The sequence below is a fragment of the Gorilla gorilla genome, chromosome 12, assembly GCF_029281585.2.
Source record: "Gorilla gorilla gorilla isolate KB3781 chromosome 12, NHGRI_mGorGor1-v2.1_pri, whole genome shotgun sequence".
Taxonomy (NCBI): Eukaryota; Metazoa; Chordata; class Mammalia; order Primates; family Hominidae; genus Gorilla; species Gorilla gorilla.
Genome location: NC_073236.2, coordinates 34806738 through 34824409, shown reverse-complemented (window position 1 = coordinate 34824409; position 17672 = coordinate 34806738). Strand labels below are relative to the sequence as shown.

Genomic DNA, 17672 nt, shown 5'->3' with positions numbered 1-17672 from the left:
GATGGGGTTTCACCGTGTTGCCCAGGCTAGTCTCGAACTCCTTGAGCTCAGGCAATCTGCCTGCCTCAGTCTCTGAAAAGTGCTAGGATTACAGGTGTGGGCCACTGTGCCCGGCCGATGTGGTCAGACTTTATCATGAATGTTTGGTTAAATTGGTCAAGGGAAACTGGTCTCCATAGCGCACACTTGCTTAGGAGACACGCCCCAGGCTGTGGGAGGCAGGCGAGGTGTGCTCCCAGCAGGGATGGTGGACTGGGGATGCCCAAATGTTGCAGCAGTAAGAGTGCTGCAGAGGCTGCAGTGGGCTGAGTGTCAGCCTGGGTGCTTTGCAGCAAGAGAGTCTAAGGACGTGAGCCTGGTGTCCAGTGAGCCTTGTAGCTCGGGGCCTCTGGCACAGGACTCTTCGTGTCACTTGGCTGTGGGCAGCCGAGCACCCTGACTACTGCCTGATGTGGATGGCCAGATGGTCAGGGAGCGGTTGACCCAAGTGCAGCCATACCTTGAAGACCGGGTAAGAGAATATTCAAGAAAACATTGAAATTCACAAAGCCCCAGAAGTACTTGGAAACCACCAGTTGCTTCATTTCCCCAGATAACACCTGTGGTGTCAGAGAAGGCAAAAACTGGTTATCTTGGGCCAGGGGTCACGGCCAGCCCCTTCAGTGGGAGTGGTGCGCCCTGCCCTCCGTTCCCCACTGTAACTCTCTGCTCCCTTTTGGCCTGACAGATGAAGACAAGCACCTGTGGTGCCCCTCACTGCAAGAAGTCAGGGAGGCATTCCACAGCCTGGGTGCCCACAGTCCTGCCCCGTACCCTCTGGGGCCCTTTTGGCACGGTGGCAGGTGAGTACTTCTCCTTCCTCACTGCCTTTTTCTTTCATATGTTTTAAGAGACAGGGTCTTTCTCTGTCACTCAGAACTGGAATACAGGGGTACAATCATAGCTCACTGCGGCCTCAACCTCCCAGGCTCAAGTGATCCTCCCACCTCAGCCTCCTGAGTAGCTGGGACTACAGGCATGCACCACCACGCCTGGCGAATTTTTTAATTTTTTGTAGAGGTGGCAGGTGGGGGTCTCCCTACATTGTCCAGGCTAGTCTTGAACTCTTAGGCTCAAGCGATCCTTCTGCTTTGGCCTCCCAAAGTGCTGAGATTACAGGTATGAGCCACCCCACGCCCAGCCACCTGTTCTCTTGTTTGTTTGGAAGTTGCTGGACTCAGGCTGTATCCCATGTGTAGGGAATTACAGAACAACCACACACCCCCGCCTGTGGATCTGAGTATCACACCAAGAAGGAATTTCCTTGCTCCTAGCCTCAGGGAGATGGGAAGCCCCCAGAATGGATGAGCCTGTTTTTGGCACTTCCTGACTCAGCCCCCGCTGCCCCCACTCTCTGGTGAAACCCAGACTTCACAGCCTGGTTAGTATCCTTGCAGACACATCCCAGTCCCTTGAGTCTCTTCAAGCCACTTGTTTGGCCCGTTACCTAATATCCACTCAGGAACAGCAGGGCATGCTTTTATGTTCCCACAACCCTCAGTTTTGTGTCATGAGTGCCCCCGTTGAGCCCCGGGCTGACTTGCTCGTGGACAGTCATGATCACTTGCCTATGCCTGGTCCCTGCCTGTGGGGAGGAGCGCCACGTGATGCATAAATAGCTCTGGTGGGCGGATGGCGACTTAGCTTAAGGTCGTAAAAGTGTTATATATCATCATCTTGTTCTACAAATTTTAGCACATCCAAACTCTCTTGAGAACCCTTGAAGAAGGTGATTTGAGATGGAACAGAGTGTTTTGAAGCCTGGAGGGGCTGTCGTATAGGACGTCCCCCCATGCTTCCCGCTGACAATCCGTCAGCCCCAGGAGGTGCCAGGCCCCCCTTCCCTCGCCTCGGCGGGCAGATGTTCCTCTGCATGGAAAGTGGGAGCTCTCCTAAGAACCTGTTCCACGACTGTGTTTAGCAATTGTCTGCCAAGCCAAACCACACTCAGCTCTGCTATAAATACCCCACACATGTGCCAGCCTGCCGTGCTCCTGCCCCTTTCCCTCCCGGAGCTCGCAGCTCCATGTCTGGTGTAATGAGCCACTTGCCTCCTCCTGGCACAGAGCTGCAATCGCACACCGTCTTGGATGAGCGGGGGAGAGAATTACACTCAGAAAAACAAATGAACGTCTGAGGCAGGCAGGGGCCATGGAGTCCAGAAGAGCCACTTGTGACTGCTGTGATGAGTGTCCCTGTGTCCTCCTGGGAGTGGGAGGCGGCACTGGAGACATAGCCACTGGGTCTCGCTCTGCTCTGCAAAGAGCTGCTTCCCCCACTGCCTCCCGGTTCTCCCAGGATTTGACTGCGGCTTGCCCTTCATGCTGCGTGACAAATCCGTTGTCTCCAGAGGCAGAGTGGGCAGGAGGGATGAGAACTGTGGCCCTTTAAACACATCATCTCAAGTACTTTGGGACACAAACTCCGGCACGCAGACTTCAGCTTTCCCAGGCGCAGTTAAGCCTTGTGTGGGAGGAAAGCAGGGCTGTGTTGTCCTAGATCGGGCCCAGGGAGCTGCCAGGGCCTCATGTCATGTCCCAGACACACCGTTTTAACATCTACCTCCTTTGGGCCCCAGACCTTGGCCTGGCTGTTGACACCATTTCCCATCAGAGGATTCAGAACTACCCTCGAGGACCTGGCTGACAGCCGCAGGGCTGATTTCCTTGCTCCTGGCTCTGGGAGCAGGCTGGGGACCACCTGTCAAGCCCCTCAGGGCTGGGGAGGCTTTCCTGCCTGGAGCCCCTCCCCATGTCTTCCTCGGGGTAGGAGGATGGCGAAAATGCCTGGGTAGGTTTCCTGGGCTGCTGCGTTGTGTCATGGATTGGAGGGTGACCCCTCCAGAGTATTCGGGAAGCATCAAGGAGGTTCCAGCATCTCCTCCCCAAGGGTATGGCATCCTTCATGGATGCATGGGCCACAAGAGAAACCCCACGGCAGGCTGTCTTCTCCCTGTGTTCCTTCTCGTCCTGGCTCCTCACCAACTCAGAGGCTGTCTTGTGCGAGCTGGCTCCGCCCAGGCATCTTTTTTCTGCTGACTTCCAGGGATGCCTCCATCCAGGGGAACGGATACCTCTGGGGCTTCTCCTGGGCTACCCACAGTGCCTCACAATGGCCAGGGCTCAAAATGAGGGCCTCAGACATCTGTGCATGGCCCCACCGTAACTGGGCTGTCTCTCTAGTTGCTCTGAGAAAGACAAGTCTTCCAACATTTCTTCCTAATCTCGGATTTCCTTAAAAGCCATCACCATCTCCCATCTAGCGCTTCCAGATTTCCTTTCAGAAAGATGCAGTCCTTCCGCAGCTGGGCCATGCAGATCTCCTGGCATCCACCTTGTTGGAAACAGTGGCCCTCTGCTCAATGATGAGACTGGGGAGGGGAAACAGGAGGACATTTCAAGGAAAGGATGGAGCGTGGATATGAATGGGAAGCGGGTGGTGGGGGAGCTCATCAGCATCCTCAGAGGGGCTCATGCCCACACTGCAACACAGAATGGGCCTTGCCAGGTGCTCCCATCTACCCCAGGAGCACAAAGGAGGTCTTTAGGTAGCTGTGCATGGTCCTCCAGGGCTGTTCCTGCTACCAAGCCCAGCTGAAGTTAGAGCCCTGCTCTGATGCGCAGGCCTGGCCGCTGAAGACCAAGAGTCTGGAGCTGTTTCCTGGTGCCAGAAGCCTTGGCCACTTGGTTTTTTCTTTTTTTTTTTTTTTTTTTGAGACAGAGTTTCACTCTTGTTGCCCAGGCTGGAGTGCAGTGGTGCCATCTTGGCTCACTGCAACCTCTGCCTCCGGGTTAAAGCGATTCTCCTGCCTCAGCCTCCTGAGTACCTGGGATTATAGGTGCATGCTACAATGCTTGCTAATTTTTGTATTTTTAGTAGAGATGGGGTTTCACCATGTTGGCTAGGCTGGTCTTGAACTTCTGACCTCAGGTGATCCACCCACCTCAGCCTCCCAAAGTGCTGGGATTACAGGCATGAGCCACCATGCCCCGCCAGCCACTTGGTTTTCAAAGGAGCAGCCTGGTGCAGAGACCAAAGGGGTAAATACATGACAATTAACACGTTGACAGGGCGTCCTATCAAGTGAGGGGGCAATTGATTAAGGAGGCAGCTCTTGGTTAAGGTGGTAGTGGTGCTCATACACTGTACCTGCCATCTTCCCTCTGAGAATGTCAGAATGCCATGCAGATGGTAACTTCATTATTTTTTCAACTTTTGGGGGAAGAAGATGAGGAGACCTGGGTAGAGGCCAGTGACATGTCCCTTGTAAGGTTATTGAGTATTGAACGGTGTCTCCGAGACAGAAACCCAGTTCCTAGGTGCTGGCCACAGACCCTGGAGCCAGGCGTGGGACCAGTGAAGCTGCTTTGCTCATAAGAGTCCAATGGTGGGACCATCAGCTCACTCTAACCTGCTAAGCCCAGGAGGGGAGCAGGGATAATAGATAGGCCGTTGAATTCCCGGGCTGTGGCCCCTTGCTGGCAGCAGTGGTGGAGTTTCGGGGATCAGCTGATGCTGCAGCTCAGAACAGCAGCCACAGATGCCAGCAGTTTAGTCAAGTGATTCCTCTGAAAAGCAAGGATTAGAGGACCCCCATTATGTTGCCCATGAGTCCGTGGGCTCACAAAGTTCTGGAACTCTGACCAGCCAGGCATTCACTTGGGAAGGCTGACATTTCTTTCCAAGGAGGACAGGGCTCTCCCCACAGCCACACTCCTCTCTGCAGCTCAAAAAACACATGTCACCACCTCACACCTTCAACGTTCCTTCTCCCCTTGGCAGCATCTCTCTTCTGCAGATGTTTGTAGTCGACTCTGAGTGCCCCGTGCTGAGAAACCTGAAAGCACACCCACCTATGGCTGCACGTGTTGCACGCTCAAGGCTGGTACGAACCAGAGCTTCCCCTCATGTACTGGCGCAGGTCCAGCCTGCGCCCAGATGTGCAAATGCCAGCCTTACCCATTCAGTTAGGGCCCTAATAAATGCTGAAATCTGGAAGAAGGACTGAGCCCAGCCGCAGTTTCCACTCCCCCACCAAGTTTGGTTTGTTGGCACCAACTTCCTGGTACCTCGGAGACAGATCTCTCCTCCTTCCCCTCTGAGCCCAGTGCCAGTGCCAAGCAGAGAAGAGCAGAGACTTCACAGGAGCTGTAGGACAGTGCTCTTCCTCCCCTGTGCCAGGGGGCTGCCTGGAGCCTGCTGTCATCAGCAGTGTGGTTGTCGTCAATATCTTTACTTACCACTGTTAGCAGGAACCTTAAGCCGTTTCTTAAGAGTGGAGAAGTGGGTGAGACAGCAGAGGGGACCCTCATCATAAGCTCACTTAACATACTTAAAATCAACAATGTACATTCGGCCATAGGATGAAGGTGATCCCGCCCAGGCTCTCGTCCTGTGAGCGCGTGCCTGGGAGGGAGGCTTGTGGAAAGGGTGATGAGACTGCCATCCACAAAGCCCCACCAAGGTCCCCCTCACCGTAAGCATCTCACCACCCTGCGTGTGGCTTGATCTTTAAAGGGGGGGATTTTTCTTTCCCCAGCCCTGGTCTCTAACATCATCTGGTGCTCAGCCAGATTGGGTCCGTCACTCGGGTAAACTGGCCATGCAGGTCTTGTCAGCAGACAGCACATCAGCTCAGGGTGACACCTTGGGAGGGGGTTTTCAGGGATGTTTTGTTCTGATTTCCCCCATACTTGCTGGCTTGGGAGCCAGCCCCTGTGTCAGCTACCACGTGGTGCACTTTGCAGTGTATGCAGGCTTACCCTTGTCGAACAGACCCAGGGAGAACTCACGGACTTTGGGGGGATTGGAAGTGTGATTTTCTGGTTTCCAAGTCATGGAAAACTAAAGCTCGAGGCCTCACCTGAATGGTAGCATGTGGGAGCCAGTCCCCAAGGAGCCCCCCCCATGTGTCCCCCATTCCTAGAGTTCACATAGTTCTGTAGCCTCCTCCTACACCAAGTCAGGTTGGGCCTGTGTGACCAGTAGAAGAGATGGGATGTCACTTTCGAGGTTAGGTTGTGGAAGGTTGTGGCTCTGTCTTGGGCATATTCTCTCTCCCTCTCTCTTTCACCACTGGCTTTGGAGAACCAGCGGCCATGTGGAGAAACTCTGTGGAGAGGCCCTGGGGCCTGTGGATCAGTGACCAGGTGAGTGAGCCAGGAGGCAGGCCCTCCAGCCTGTAGGCTCAGGTGACCGCAGCCCCACCCAACATCTTGAGGGCAACATCCGAGAGACCCCCGAGCCAGGACCACCCAACAGAGCTGCCCTGGATTCTTGGCCCTCAGAAACTGCATGAGATCATCTGTGTGGAAGAATTTGCTGTGTCCAGCAGATGAGCAGCCTCAGGGCAGCAGTGTCCCGCTTTGCACCTCACTCCTGCCCCTGTGCCCCCTCCTGGGTTTCCCATCGTCACTGTTGTTGTCTTACCACAGGGTGCTTCCAGGCGAGGCTGGCCTGAGTGAGAATGAGGAGCAGGACGCTCCCCAAGAGGTTGCCTTGGACATCAGCCTGGGCCACATCTACAAGGTGAGTCAAGCCGCCTGCCTCATGCAGGGCACTCTCGGCTCACAGTTCAGACCCATTCAGCAGCTTAATTCCAGGAGCTTCACAGAGAATCTCCGGCGAGCTCAGCACCACGGCAGGCACTGTGCTGGCTGTGGGCCGGGTGCTACAGAAACTGTGTTATCGGACACGGGTCCTGATCTAGGCCCCAAGAGAGGGTTCTTGGTTCTTGTACAAGAAAGAATTGGGGCCAGGCATGGTGGCTCATGCCTGTAATCCCAGCACTTTGGGAGGCTGAGGCAGGCGGATCATTTGAGGTCAGGAGTTCCAGACCAGCCTGACCAACATGGTGAAACCCCATCTATACTAAAAATACAAAAAAAAAAATCAGCCGGGCATGATGGCAGACACCTGTAGTCCCATCTACTCAGGAGGCTGAGACAGGAGAATTGCCTGACCCTGAGAGGCAGAGGCTGTAGTGAGCCGAGATGGCACCACTGCACTCCAGCCTGGGTGACAGAGCGAGACTCCATCTCACAAAAACAAAAAGGCTGGATGCAGTGGCTCATGCCTGTAATGCCAGCACTTTGGGAAGCTGAGGCGGGTGGATCACCTGAGGTCAGGAGTTCGAGACCAGCCTGGCTAACATGGCAAAACCCCGTCTCTACACAAACTACAAAAATTAGCCAGGTGTGGAGGCTGAGGCAGGAGAATTGCTTGAAACTGGGAAGTGGAGGTTGCAGTGAGCTGAGACTGCACCATTGCACTCTAGCCTGGGCAACAAGAGAGAAACTCCATCTCAAAAATAAAAAGAATTGGAAGCAAATCCATAGAGTAAAATGAAAGCAAGTTTATTAAGAAAGTAAACGAATAGGCCAGGTATGGTGGCTCATGCCTCTAATCTTAGCGCTTTGGGAGGCCAACGTGGGTGAATCACCTGCAGTTAGGAGTTCAAGATCAGCCTGGCCAACATGGTGAAACCCCGTCTCTACTAAACATACAATAATTAGTCGGGCGCGGTGGTGCGTGCCTGTAATCCCAGCTACTTGGGAAGCTGAGGCAGGAGAATTGCTGGAACCCGGGAGGCGGAGGTCGCAGTGAGCCAAGATGGTGCCACTGCACTGCAGCCTGGGTGACAGAGCAAGACTCTGTCTCAAAAAAAAGTAAAAGAATAAAGAATGGCTACTTCATAGGCAGAGCAGCCCCAAGGGCTGCTGGTGTAGTATTTTTATGGTTATTTCTTGATTATGTGCTAAGTAAGAGGTGGATTATGAGTTTTCTGGGAAAGGGGTGGGCAATTCCCAGAACTGAGGGTTCTTACGCTTTTTAGACCATATAGGATAACTTCCTGACATTGCCATGGCATGTGTAAACTGTTATGGTACTGGTGGGAGTGTCTTTTAGCATGCTAATTCATTGTTATTAGCATATAATAAGCAGTGAGGCCGACCAGAGGTCACTCTGGTCATCATCTTGGTTTTGATGGTATCTGGCCGGCCTCTTTACTGCAACCTGTTTTATCAGCGGGGTCTTTGTGAGCTGTATCGCGCCAACCTCCTATCTCATCCTGTAAGAATACCTAACCTCCTGGGAATGCAGCCCAGTAGGTCTCAGCCTTGTTTTACCCAGCCCCTATTCAAGATGGAGTTGCTCTGGTTCAGACGCCTCTGACAAGCACACTCTCCACACCTGTGCCTGCCACCCAGGACCCTGCAGGGGCCTCACTGTTTCCTGAGCTCCTACCCAGCATGGCCGCGGGGCTCACAGTACCATCCCTTCTGCCTAAGTGTCTCCCAGGGAACTGGTCCTCGAAGTACTCTCCCGTTCCCCCATGCCCTGGCCACCCCTGCCCTCTTTTCTCTCTCCAGTTTCTGGCGCTGTGTGCCCAGGCCCAGCCGGGGGCCTACACTGACGAGAACCTCATGGGACTGATTGAGCTGCTGTGCCGCACCGGCCTGGACGTGGGGCTCCGCCTGCTGCCCAAAGTTGACCTCCAGCAGCTTCTCCTCTTGCTCCTGGAGAACATCCGGGAGTGGCCAGGGAAGGTACGAGACGCCCAGAGCCTGGTCCTCATACAGCTTCGTCACTAGGGACCAAGGTGGCCCCTAGAGTGCCCTGGGTGGGGATGGCACTGCCTGGAGGTCATCGGAATGTCCCTGGTCTCCGTGACTGCCCACTTACTCCCCTGTGCGGGCTGGGTGGCGAGAGCAGGGGGAAGGCAGTGTCCTCCTGTAGCCCATGGGGTGCCGTTCTCCTGCAGCTCCAGGAACTGTGCTGCACCCTGAGCTGGGTGTCTGACCACCACCACAACCTGCTGGCCCTCGTGCAGTTCTTCCCGGACATGACCTCCCGGAGCAGGTGCGTGCTGCTCCCCCGCTGCCTCCTCCCTCTCACACGCATCTCTTCGGGGTCTTGTAGGGATCCAGAGTCCTCCCTATCAGCCCCAACAAACCTCCCCTGCCCAATTTCTAATCCCCAGGAGGGAGAACTAAAAATATAACTCACTAATGAGTTCTTTACAAATGAAAAAAAGCTTAATTTTCTTAACATGATCTTATTAGCAAAACAATTGCCTTGTGCAATTAGCTCCTGCCTGCAGGGCCCCCACTCTCCTTTCTTTGGGGCTCCCTCCCCAGTCTTCAGCTCCTCGTCATTGAGACCTCAGCTGAATTCTGTCCCCTGATCACCCGACTCCCACTCGCACACTCTCGATTCATCCTTCTATTTTCTTTTCTGCCTAGCATTTACCCATGCCAGAAATTATGTTACTCTTTGTTTCCTTGTTTATGGCTGTGGCTTTCCTTGAAGTTACCTCTACCAGAACAGCTACCTTGTCAGGGTCACTGCCATATTGTCCCAGATCTAGAACAGTGCCTAGCGTGCTGTTCGGCGCTCTGTAAATTCTTTTTTGTTTGTTTCTTCTTGAGACAGAGTGTTGCTATGTCACCCAGGCTGGAGTGCAGTGGTGCGATCTCGGCTCGCTGCAAGCTCCACCTTCTGGGTTCACGCCATACTCCTGCCTCAGCCTCCCGAGTAGCTGGGACTACAGGCGCCCGCCACCACACCTAGCTAATTTTTATATTTTTAGTGGAGACAGGGTTTCACCGTGTTAGCCAGGATGGTCTCAATCTCCTGACCTCGTGATGTGCCTGCCTGGGTCTCCCAAAGTGCTGAGATTACAGGCATGAGCCACCACGCCTGGCCTGTAAATTCTTTTCGAATGAATGAAGTGGGTAAACAAACTCAGCCCAGGAGGAGATAAGGCCCATTGGCTGGATCTGGCCCTGCTTCTCTCTCCACTTTCCTTCTCCCACTTTTGGCTACAGTCTTACGGGATTGCCTGCCCTTTCCGGAGCCGACCACTCCCATCCACTCGCCTTGCTCTTCTCTCTCCCTCTTCCCTTCTGTTTCTGGGCCTGTCCCTTTGTAGCTCCTCCTGCCTAGAATGACTCCTTTCCTACTCCTCACCTTTGGCGGACACCTCTGTGTTACCCTCCACTGGGACCCCTTCCCTTCCCCTGCACTGTTCCGAGGGTGGTCTCTGGGAGCCGGCTTGGAGTTTGAATCGCCTCACACCCCAGGGCCCGGCCTGGTAGAGGCTCTGCTTGTTGACTAAGTTACCTTCAGTTGTCCTGGGCTCCGCTTCAGTGCTGAGCAGGCAGTCCCATCTCTTTCTGTCTTTCCTGGGAATCTGGCTGGCAGAGAGGCAGCCTGTGCACAGCTGGGAGAGGGCAGGTTTCATCCTCTCTGAAAGAATGGGACTTCTGGGAAGCTCTGTCAGAGGACTCCGGGGGCCTCAGTGAGGGAGGCTGCCTGCAGCCCAGCAGCCTGGTATTTCTTTATGGGATGGAGAGGCCGACCCTGCCTCCTGATTCCCTGTTCTCCCCAGACCGCCCATCCACTCTGCTTTGCCAGCTGGAAATTACAGTCCTAGAGGTTTCCGCCATCCCCACCTGTTACCCCTTTCATCCCTAAATCCTGTCCTTTCTGCCTTCTGTATCCTGAATCCTAAATCCAACTCCGTGACAGCCAGGACCATGTCTGGCTCACGTAAATCAGTCACCTCCTTTCCTGCTTTCATCTCACCGGCTCACCTGGAGGGTGGCAGAGGCATTTCTTCCTCTTCTCCAAAGTCTGCCTGCTCTGTAGATGCCTGGGGGTTCCTGTGATGATCACATCTCTGCCTTACCATGCTCCCCATTGCCTGCAGGGCCAGGTGCAAATTCTTAGGCTGGTCCCTAGGCCCCCTCTTCCACCTCGTCCAGCCAGTTTCTCATTTGCTCCATCCAGGGCATGGTGTTTGTGGTTGTTTTTCTCACACATACACACAATAAACCTCACTCTTTTCACAGCTGCATAGTATTTCCCTAGTGTGTGTGCCACTGTAGTCTCCTAATGGAGCAGGACGAGCCACAGTCCAGAACCCCTCAGACACCAAGTTGTGGAAGGAAAGGGCTTTATTCAGCTGGGAGCATTGACGGGCTCACGTCTCCAAAAACCGAGCTGCTTGAGTCAGCAATTCCTGTCGCTTTTAAGGGCTTACAACTCTAAGAGAGCCCGCGTGAGAGGGTCGTGATCGATTGAGCAAGCCGTGGGTACGTGACTGGGGGCTGCATGCACTGGTAATCAGAGTGGAACAGAACAGGACAGGGTTTTTCACAGTGCTTTCCCGTATAATGTCTGGAATCTATAGATAACATAAACCGGTTAAGTCAGGGGTCAGTCTGTAACTACCAGGCCTGGAATGCAGCACTGGGCTGTCTGACTACTGATTTCATTTCTGTCTTTTCTTTAACTCCTACTTTTTCTTTGAGGCAGAAATTGGGCATAAGATAACATGAGGGGTGGTGTCCTCCCTTACTAATACTGGACATTCTTCCAGTGACTGTTTATATGGGCTTTGGGTGTCTGTGCAGATATTTCTATGAGATAAATTCCTTGATGTGAAACTGCAACCCTAAAGTATGTAAAGCTGGACCTATTAGTAACACCACCAAATAGGTATGAAAGTGCATATTTTTCTGCATTCTCATTAATACTACATATTCTGTTTTGTTTTTGAGTTTTAGTCAATCTGATGAGTGGAAAACGTCATCCTGTGGTTCTAATTTTCATTTCCCTGATTGCCAGTGAAATTGAGTATCTTTTCATGTATTTATTGGCCTTTTGTGTTTCTCTTACTGTAAATTACCTTTTGGTATTTCTTACCCACTTTCCTATCAGTTAATTTTATCTTCTTATCAACTCTATTGATCTTCATGTTGCTTATTACGTTACAGTGTGTTTCCTCCAAAGGTTATATAGATTGTCGTTTTTAAATCTTTATGTATGGTACCTTTCAGTGAACTGGAATTTTTTTTTTATTTTTTCTTTTTACTTTTTCAGTCCTTTTTTTTTTATTTTAGAATAGATTTAGATTTACAGGACAGTTTTATGGATAATGCAGAGAATTGATTGGGATTTTTGTGTAATGATCTTTCCATATGGAAGACGAAGGGTTTCCCCACCAAGACCATAAAGATAGTGTGCTTTCTTCTCTTTCAGGACTGGCTTTACTTTGTTTCCATCAGCTCTTAATCCCAACTGTAATCTGTTTGTCCTTGGTATGAGAGAAGGATCTTACTTGATTTTTTCCATCCCCAAACAGCCAGTGGGGACCCAACGTCAATTTTTCTGCCTTTTTTGTTTTTTGAGAGAGGGTCTCACTCTGTCGCCCAGGCTGGAGTGCAGTGGTACCATCATGGCTCACTGCAGCCTCGACCTCTTGGGATCAAGTAATCCTCCTGCCTCAACCTCATTAGTAGCTAGGACTACAGACAGATGCCAACACACCCATCTAATTTTTAAATTTTTTGTAGAGACAAGGTCTCCCTATGTTGTGCAGGCTGATCTCAAACCTCTGGGCTGAAGTGATCTTCCTACTTCAGCCTCCCAAACTGCTGGGATCACGGGTGTGAGCCACCATGCCTCAGCTTTTTGGTCTTAATAATTCATCCTTTCAAGACAGATTTGAAGCTACCTTCTCCATATCCTAAGTTTATGACTTCACTCCTTCATCTGCTAGCCATGTTAAACTGTGATTTCATGAATCAGTGTCTTTTGTGGAATCTGTGGGTAGCTCCAGGGCCCATGGCAAGTGCCCTTTAAATGCCAGGAAATGAATGAAACAGAGCATCTTGCGCCTGCCTTTCAGGCAGCCACGTCAGCAGGGTGATACTTTGTGCCAAGAGCTTTACTAGGAAGGAGGGTGCCTTATCGGGATCAGTGTTATTGATTTTATTTTTCTAAATAGATAAAAGCATTCAAATAAAACAAAATGCATAAGGTACCAAGGAGTACCTTTTTGAAAGTACTCCTTTCAAATTTGATGTTGAAAATGCGCTTCTTCCCCTGAGCCAGAGCCACCTGGCTGGCCGCCAGCCTCTGTCTGCGTGTGCACGTACCCGCCGTTTCCGCACCTTCTTTGCTCTTCAGGGTATGTTCTGGCCGTCATCCCTGATTGGGTTGTAAAGGGCTCCTAATTCTTTTTTCCTGCCGTGTTGTACTCACTGTGGGTCTTCAGTGAGCCGCTGCTCCACTGTGCTTCCCGCGGCGGCCACAGAGCTTACTGGCTGCCTTCACTGGTGGCTGCCCCACTGGGCTCTGTGCCCACACTGACCCCAGGAAGAAGGGCAGATTGGTGTACGAAGGGCTGTCACACTCTTTGTCTGCTCGACTGACTGGTTAAGCACAAAGCGAGAACTCCTGCTGACACTCATGCAGTACACCCGCAGCCCCTGCCTCAGCGTTCAAGACTTCATGGGATGCACTGCAAATGTAAGGAAGAGCTGGGCCTAACCATGAAAAATGAAAGTGAATACTAAGGCAGACCACCTGAAACAGAGCCAAGGGGAAGAGGAGGTTCTTGGAGGAACATCCACCTTGGGAGGTGGCGCCATTGGGGCAGCTCAGGCAGCTTTGGGAAGAGCAGCATGCCATCCCCACTTCTGTTCAGGGCTCCTGCAACTGCTTGCACTCTGCTGAAAGCTGACGTCCCAGGCTCTGGGGATCCTCTTCCTTCACTGCCTGCGGCTATTCATTAAACATCCTGTGTGCACTGCTTCAAAGCAGAAGGTCAGATGAAGCCAGCTGCCTGGTCAGGCTGCCTGGTCAGATGGAGGAATGGACAAAGCCTGCGTAAAATGGCTCACGAAACCAGCCCTGACAATGACGTAGAGTTCCTTGCCTGGCAGACCAGAATCAATCCGAAAGGACAGTGCTGCCCAGTGTTGGCAGGATGTGAGGAAACAGGCATATGCTTCCCTGCTCATGAGATGCGGTCAGTAGTCCCTCTGGAGGCCAATTTGGCAAAATCAAGCAAATGACTTTAAAATGTGCACACCCTTCAAAAAACTAGATCGTTTTCTGGGGAACTAGATGGCAAAGATTCATTGACAAGGATGTTTGGCATAGCAATGTCATGATAGTGAAGAACTGGAAATTGCCTCAGTGCCCCACCATCGATTCAGTTCTGCCCATGCTACGGAGTATTATATGGTACCTAAAAATGATGTCACAGGAAAATGGGAAAGTTAATGAAATATGCTGAATGGAAAAAAGGCTTTGAAGCCATGTGTAAAGTGTGATGCCAATTCTGTTTAGGGGAAAAGAAAGGCCATCTTTGGGTGTGAGGTTAATAGGAGTGTTTTTGGTTGCCTAGGGCTTATTTCCCCCTTTCTTTTTTTCTTTTTCTTCCTTTTTTTTCCCCCCCACTCTGTCGCCCAGGCTGGAGTGCAATGGCACAGTCTCAGCTCACTGCAACCTCCGCCTCCCGGGTTTAAGCGATTCTCCTGCCTCAGCCTCCCAAGTGGCTGGGACTGCAGGTGCTTGCCATCACACCCAGCTAATTTTTGTATTTTTAGTAGAGATGAGGTTTCTCCATGTTGGCCAGGCTGGTCTTGAACTCCTGACCTTGTGATCTGCCCGCCTAGCCCTCCCAAAGTGCTGGGATTATAGGCGTGAGCCACCGTGCCCATCCTCTTGTTTCCCCTTTCTAAAGACCCTGTCGGCCTCCGAGCTCCTGCTCTTACCCCCACAGCCAGTTCTCACCAATTAGCCAGAATCACTTCTATTTAATAAGTTTTTAAAGTTTTGTTGGCTGGATGTGGTGGCTCACACCTGTAATCCCAGCACTTTGGGAGGCCGAGGTGGGTGGATAACTTGAGGTCAGGAGTTCAAGACCAGCCTGGCCAACATGGTGAAACCCCATCTCTACTAAAAATAGAAAGAAAAAAAAATTAGCTGGGCATGGTGGCATGCACCTGTAATCCCAGCTATTCAGGAGGCTGAGACAGGAGAATCATTTGAACCTGGGAGGCAGAGGTTGCGGTGAGCCGAGATTGTGCCATTGCACTCCAACCTAGGAGGCAGAGTGACACTTCGTCTCAAAAAAAAAAAAAAAAAAATTTGGTTATAGATAATTTCAAGACATATACAAACGTTGAGAGGCTAGTAAAATGGACTCCATGTACCCATTTTCCATCTCAGCAGACACAGCCGTGGAGACGACTCCTTCCCTCACCCACTGCCCCCCACCCCTGCCCCACATCATTGTGAATCAGAGCAAATGATTAGACTTATGTTATTCAGTAGGTGTCTCTAAAAAGATAAGGTCTTGGTGGTTTGTTTGTTGTTGTTGACAGAATCTCTTTTGCCGAGGCAGGAGTGCAGTGGCACCATCCAGGCTCACTGCAGCTTCGACCTCCTGGGCTTAAGTGATCCTCCTGCCTCAGCCTCCCGAGTAGCTGGGACTACAGGCATGCACCATCCCACCTAGCTAACTTCTTTAACTTTTTGTAGAGACTGGATCTCCCTGTGTTCCCCAGCCTGGTCTTAGACCCCTGGGCTCAAGTGATCCTCCCACCTTGGCTTCCCAAAGTGCTGAGATCACAGGCATGAGCCACAGTGCCCAGCCCTTGGTGGGTATTTTAAAACATAATTACAACATTATGATGACACCTAAAACACTGAACCATAAAAGAGCTGTCATGAGCAATTGAGTCACTTCCCTGCTCCAGAATCTTCCAAGACTTTGCATCATCTTGGAAGGAAGCCTGGAGTCTTTAAGGTGGCCGCTAAGGCCCCTTTGCGGTGTGGCCCTGCCCTCTGCTCTTCTTCTCCCTGTCCCTGCGGTGCACTGGGCACTTGTGTCTTGATGCCCACCCTCCCTCATACCCACACGTTGGTAGGAGACTCCCACCTTCTCATCATGGTGGTCTCTGCTCACATGTCACTGCCTCAGAGAGGTTTCACCTGATCCTTTTTTCCAAATGAGCTGCCACCTCAGGGCTCTGCACAACCTCCCTTTCCTTCATTTTTCTCCACTGACTACCAGGACCAGAAGTGAACTATGACCAGCCCTCCCCATGAGTATGAGCTCCCTGGGCGGGAGGGCTCCGTCCATCTCCCCCATGTCTGCATCCTCAGCACCCAGAACAGAGCACGGACTAGAATATCACGGGTGCTGAGTAAATATTTGGCAAATAAGTAAAAGCCAACAATGTTTGGCGCTCTCCTGATCTCTTCCTGTGATGGAAATACATTGAGGTTTGCAGGGGGTGTGGGCTTCCTTCCTGTGTTGAGGAGGCGTCTTCCTTGCACCCTCCTCTGCACAGAAGCCGGGAGTCAGGCACTCCTTTGTTCCACCTCTGGGAGCAAGACCCAGGCCTAACCACGTGGATGCTCCTGAGGAAAGGACTCAGGGACGGCAGTCCTCAGGCTTTTCTGGGCAGGGACCCTGCTGCTCCATGCCCCTCGGCCAGGTTCTCCATCTTCCTGTGAATTCTGGAGCACCCCAGGATCCTCTCAGTGTTCTTATGTCTGGAGCAGCCAGCCAAGCAGGTTCTGTGTGGCCACCAAGGAGGAACTGACTGATGGAGCGGAAGTGCAGACAGCCTAGGGAGAGAGCAGCCTCACGCTCGTCAGGTCCTTGCGCACTGGGGATAAGAGCTGGGACAGGCGCAGATGCACCGTGGCTTCCCTCGAAGCCCTCGTTTCCCTCCCATTTTGTTCACTTCCTCACTGTGGGGCCAGAGGGCCCCACCTTTCCTTCTCCCCTTACCACTGCCCGGCCCTGGGTCAGCTCCTGGACCCCTTCTCCACTGTGGACTCCCTGCCTGCCTGTTCTCAGACCTGAAACTGCACTGCCAAACAGTGATGCCACATGCATGTGCCTTGTCCCCACCTTGGCTCTTGACCCTCTTCAGGCTGCCCGGAGCCACAGCAAGTTCCTGGCCAGCCTCCTGGGGACCTTAGCAGACTCCATGCTTCCTGCTGCTGAAGCCTCTGCACTCCCAGCGAACAGCCACCCCCACTAGACAAACGCAGTGCTCTCAGTTCTCACCTCCCTGCTGCCCACTGCACCCTTAATTCTGGATCCTGGCAGTCCTGCCTCTCCCAAAACCTTCTGCAGTCATCCCTTATTCTTGTACCATTTGCTTTTTGTTCACTAGCTTTCTCTGCATCAAATAAATGCGTTCCTGTGTCTCCTACCTTAAAACAGCCATTCTATCTCCACCCACATCTCCCTCGAGCTTCTGCCGCAGCTCCAAGCTTCCTCCCCCAGTTCTCTTTCACTCATGGCTGAATCCTGCCCACCCTCGGGCAGGTTGGATTCTTCGGAGCTCAGAGTGTCACAGAGAGCTCTCACTGTGGGCGGGTGAGGCCAGAAGGTCTGGAAGGAGGCAGTCAAGGCCCAGTCAACCTGGAGATTTCAGAAGGGCACCAAATCTGGAGGAAGGAACAAGAGGCAAGATGAAGGTCGCATCCGGAGCTTGGGCTGGAGCTGGGAGGCAGACAGCAGCGGGAAGGTGGGCGGCGGTCAGGCCATGATCGCCAGGAGGGGGACATGGCTGGAGAGGACGCGGCTCCCTCTCGGGTGGGATGTCTGAAGGACCTAAAGGGCCAGGAGCTGAGGAGACACCTCTTGTGGCACCAGGCACTCCAGCCAAGCTGTTCCATCACCAGGGACCTCTCGGGCCCTTCCTGATGAGCAACCAGCACTTCTTTCCCTGGGCTTCCCAGGGCCCTCCTGGCTTCCTCAGCTGCCCTCAGGGATACCCCTCCCCCACCAGCCCTCGAGTCTTGGTGGG

At 52.5% G+C, this 17672-nt stretch overlaps 1 protein-coding gene across 7 annotated transcripts in view; it reads left to right on the top strand.

The window, feature by feature from the left end:
* FAM178B (family with sequence similarity 178 member B) overlaps positions 1 to 17672 on the top strand; it is a 112554-nt gene that overhangs the window by 57965 nt on the left and 36917 nt on the right. For 4 of the 7 annotated variants that reach the window (XM_055378542.2, XM_063695565.1, XM_019020811.4 and 1 more), the window contains exons 3-5: positions 6474 to 6567; positions 8412 to 8588; positions 8804 to 8901. In XM_055378542.2, the coding sequence (XP_055234517.2) occupies positions 6474 to 6567; positions 8412 to 8588; positions 8804 to 8901 (369 nt within the window). Of the gene's footprint in view, positions 1 to 727; positions 843 to 6473; positions 6568 to 8411; positions 8589 to 8803; positions 8902 to 17672 lie in introns of all 7 variants that reach the window. The other 3 variants (XM_055378541.2, XM_063695564.1, XM_055378540.2) reach the window with 1 other exon arrangement.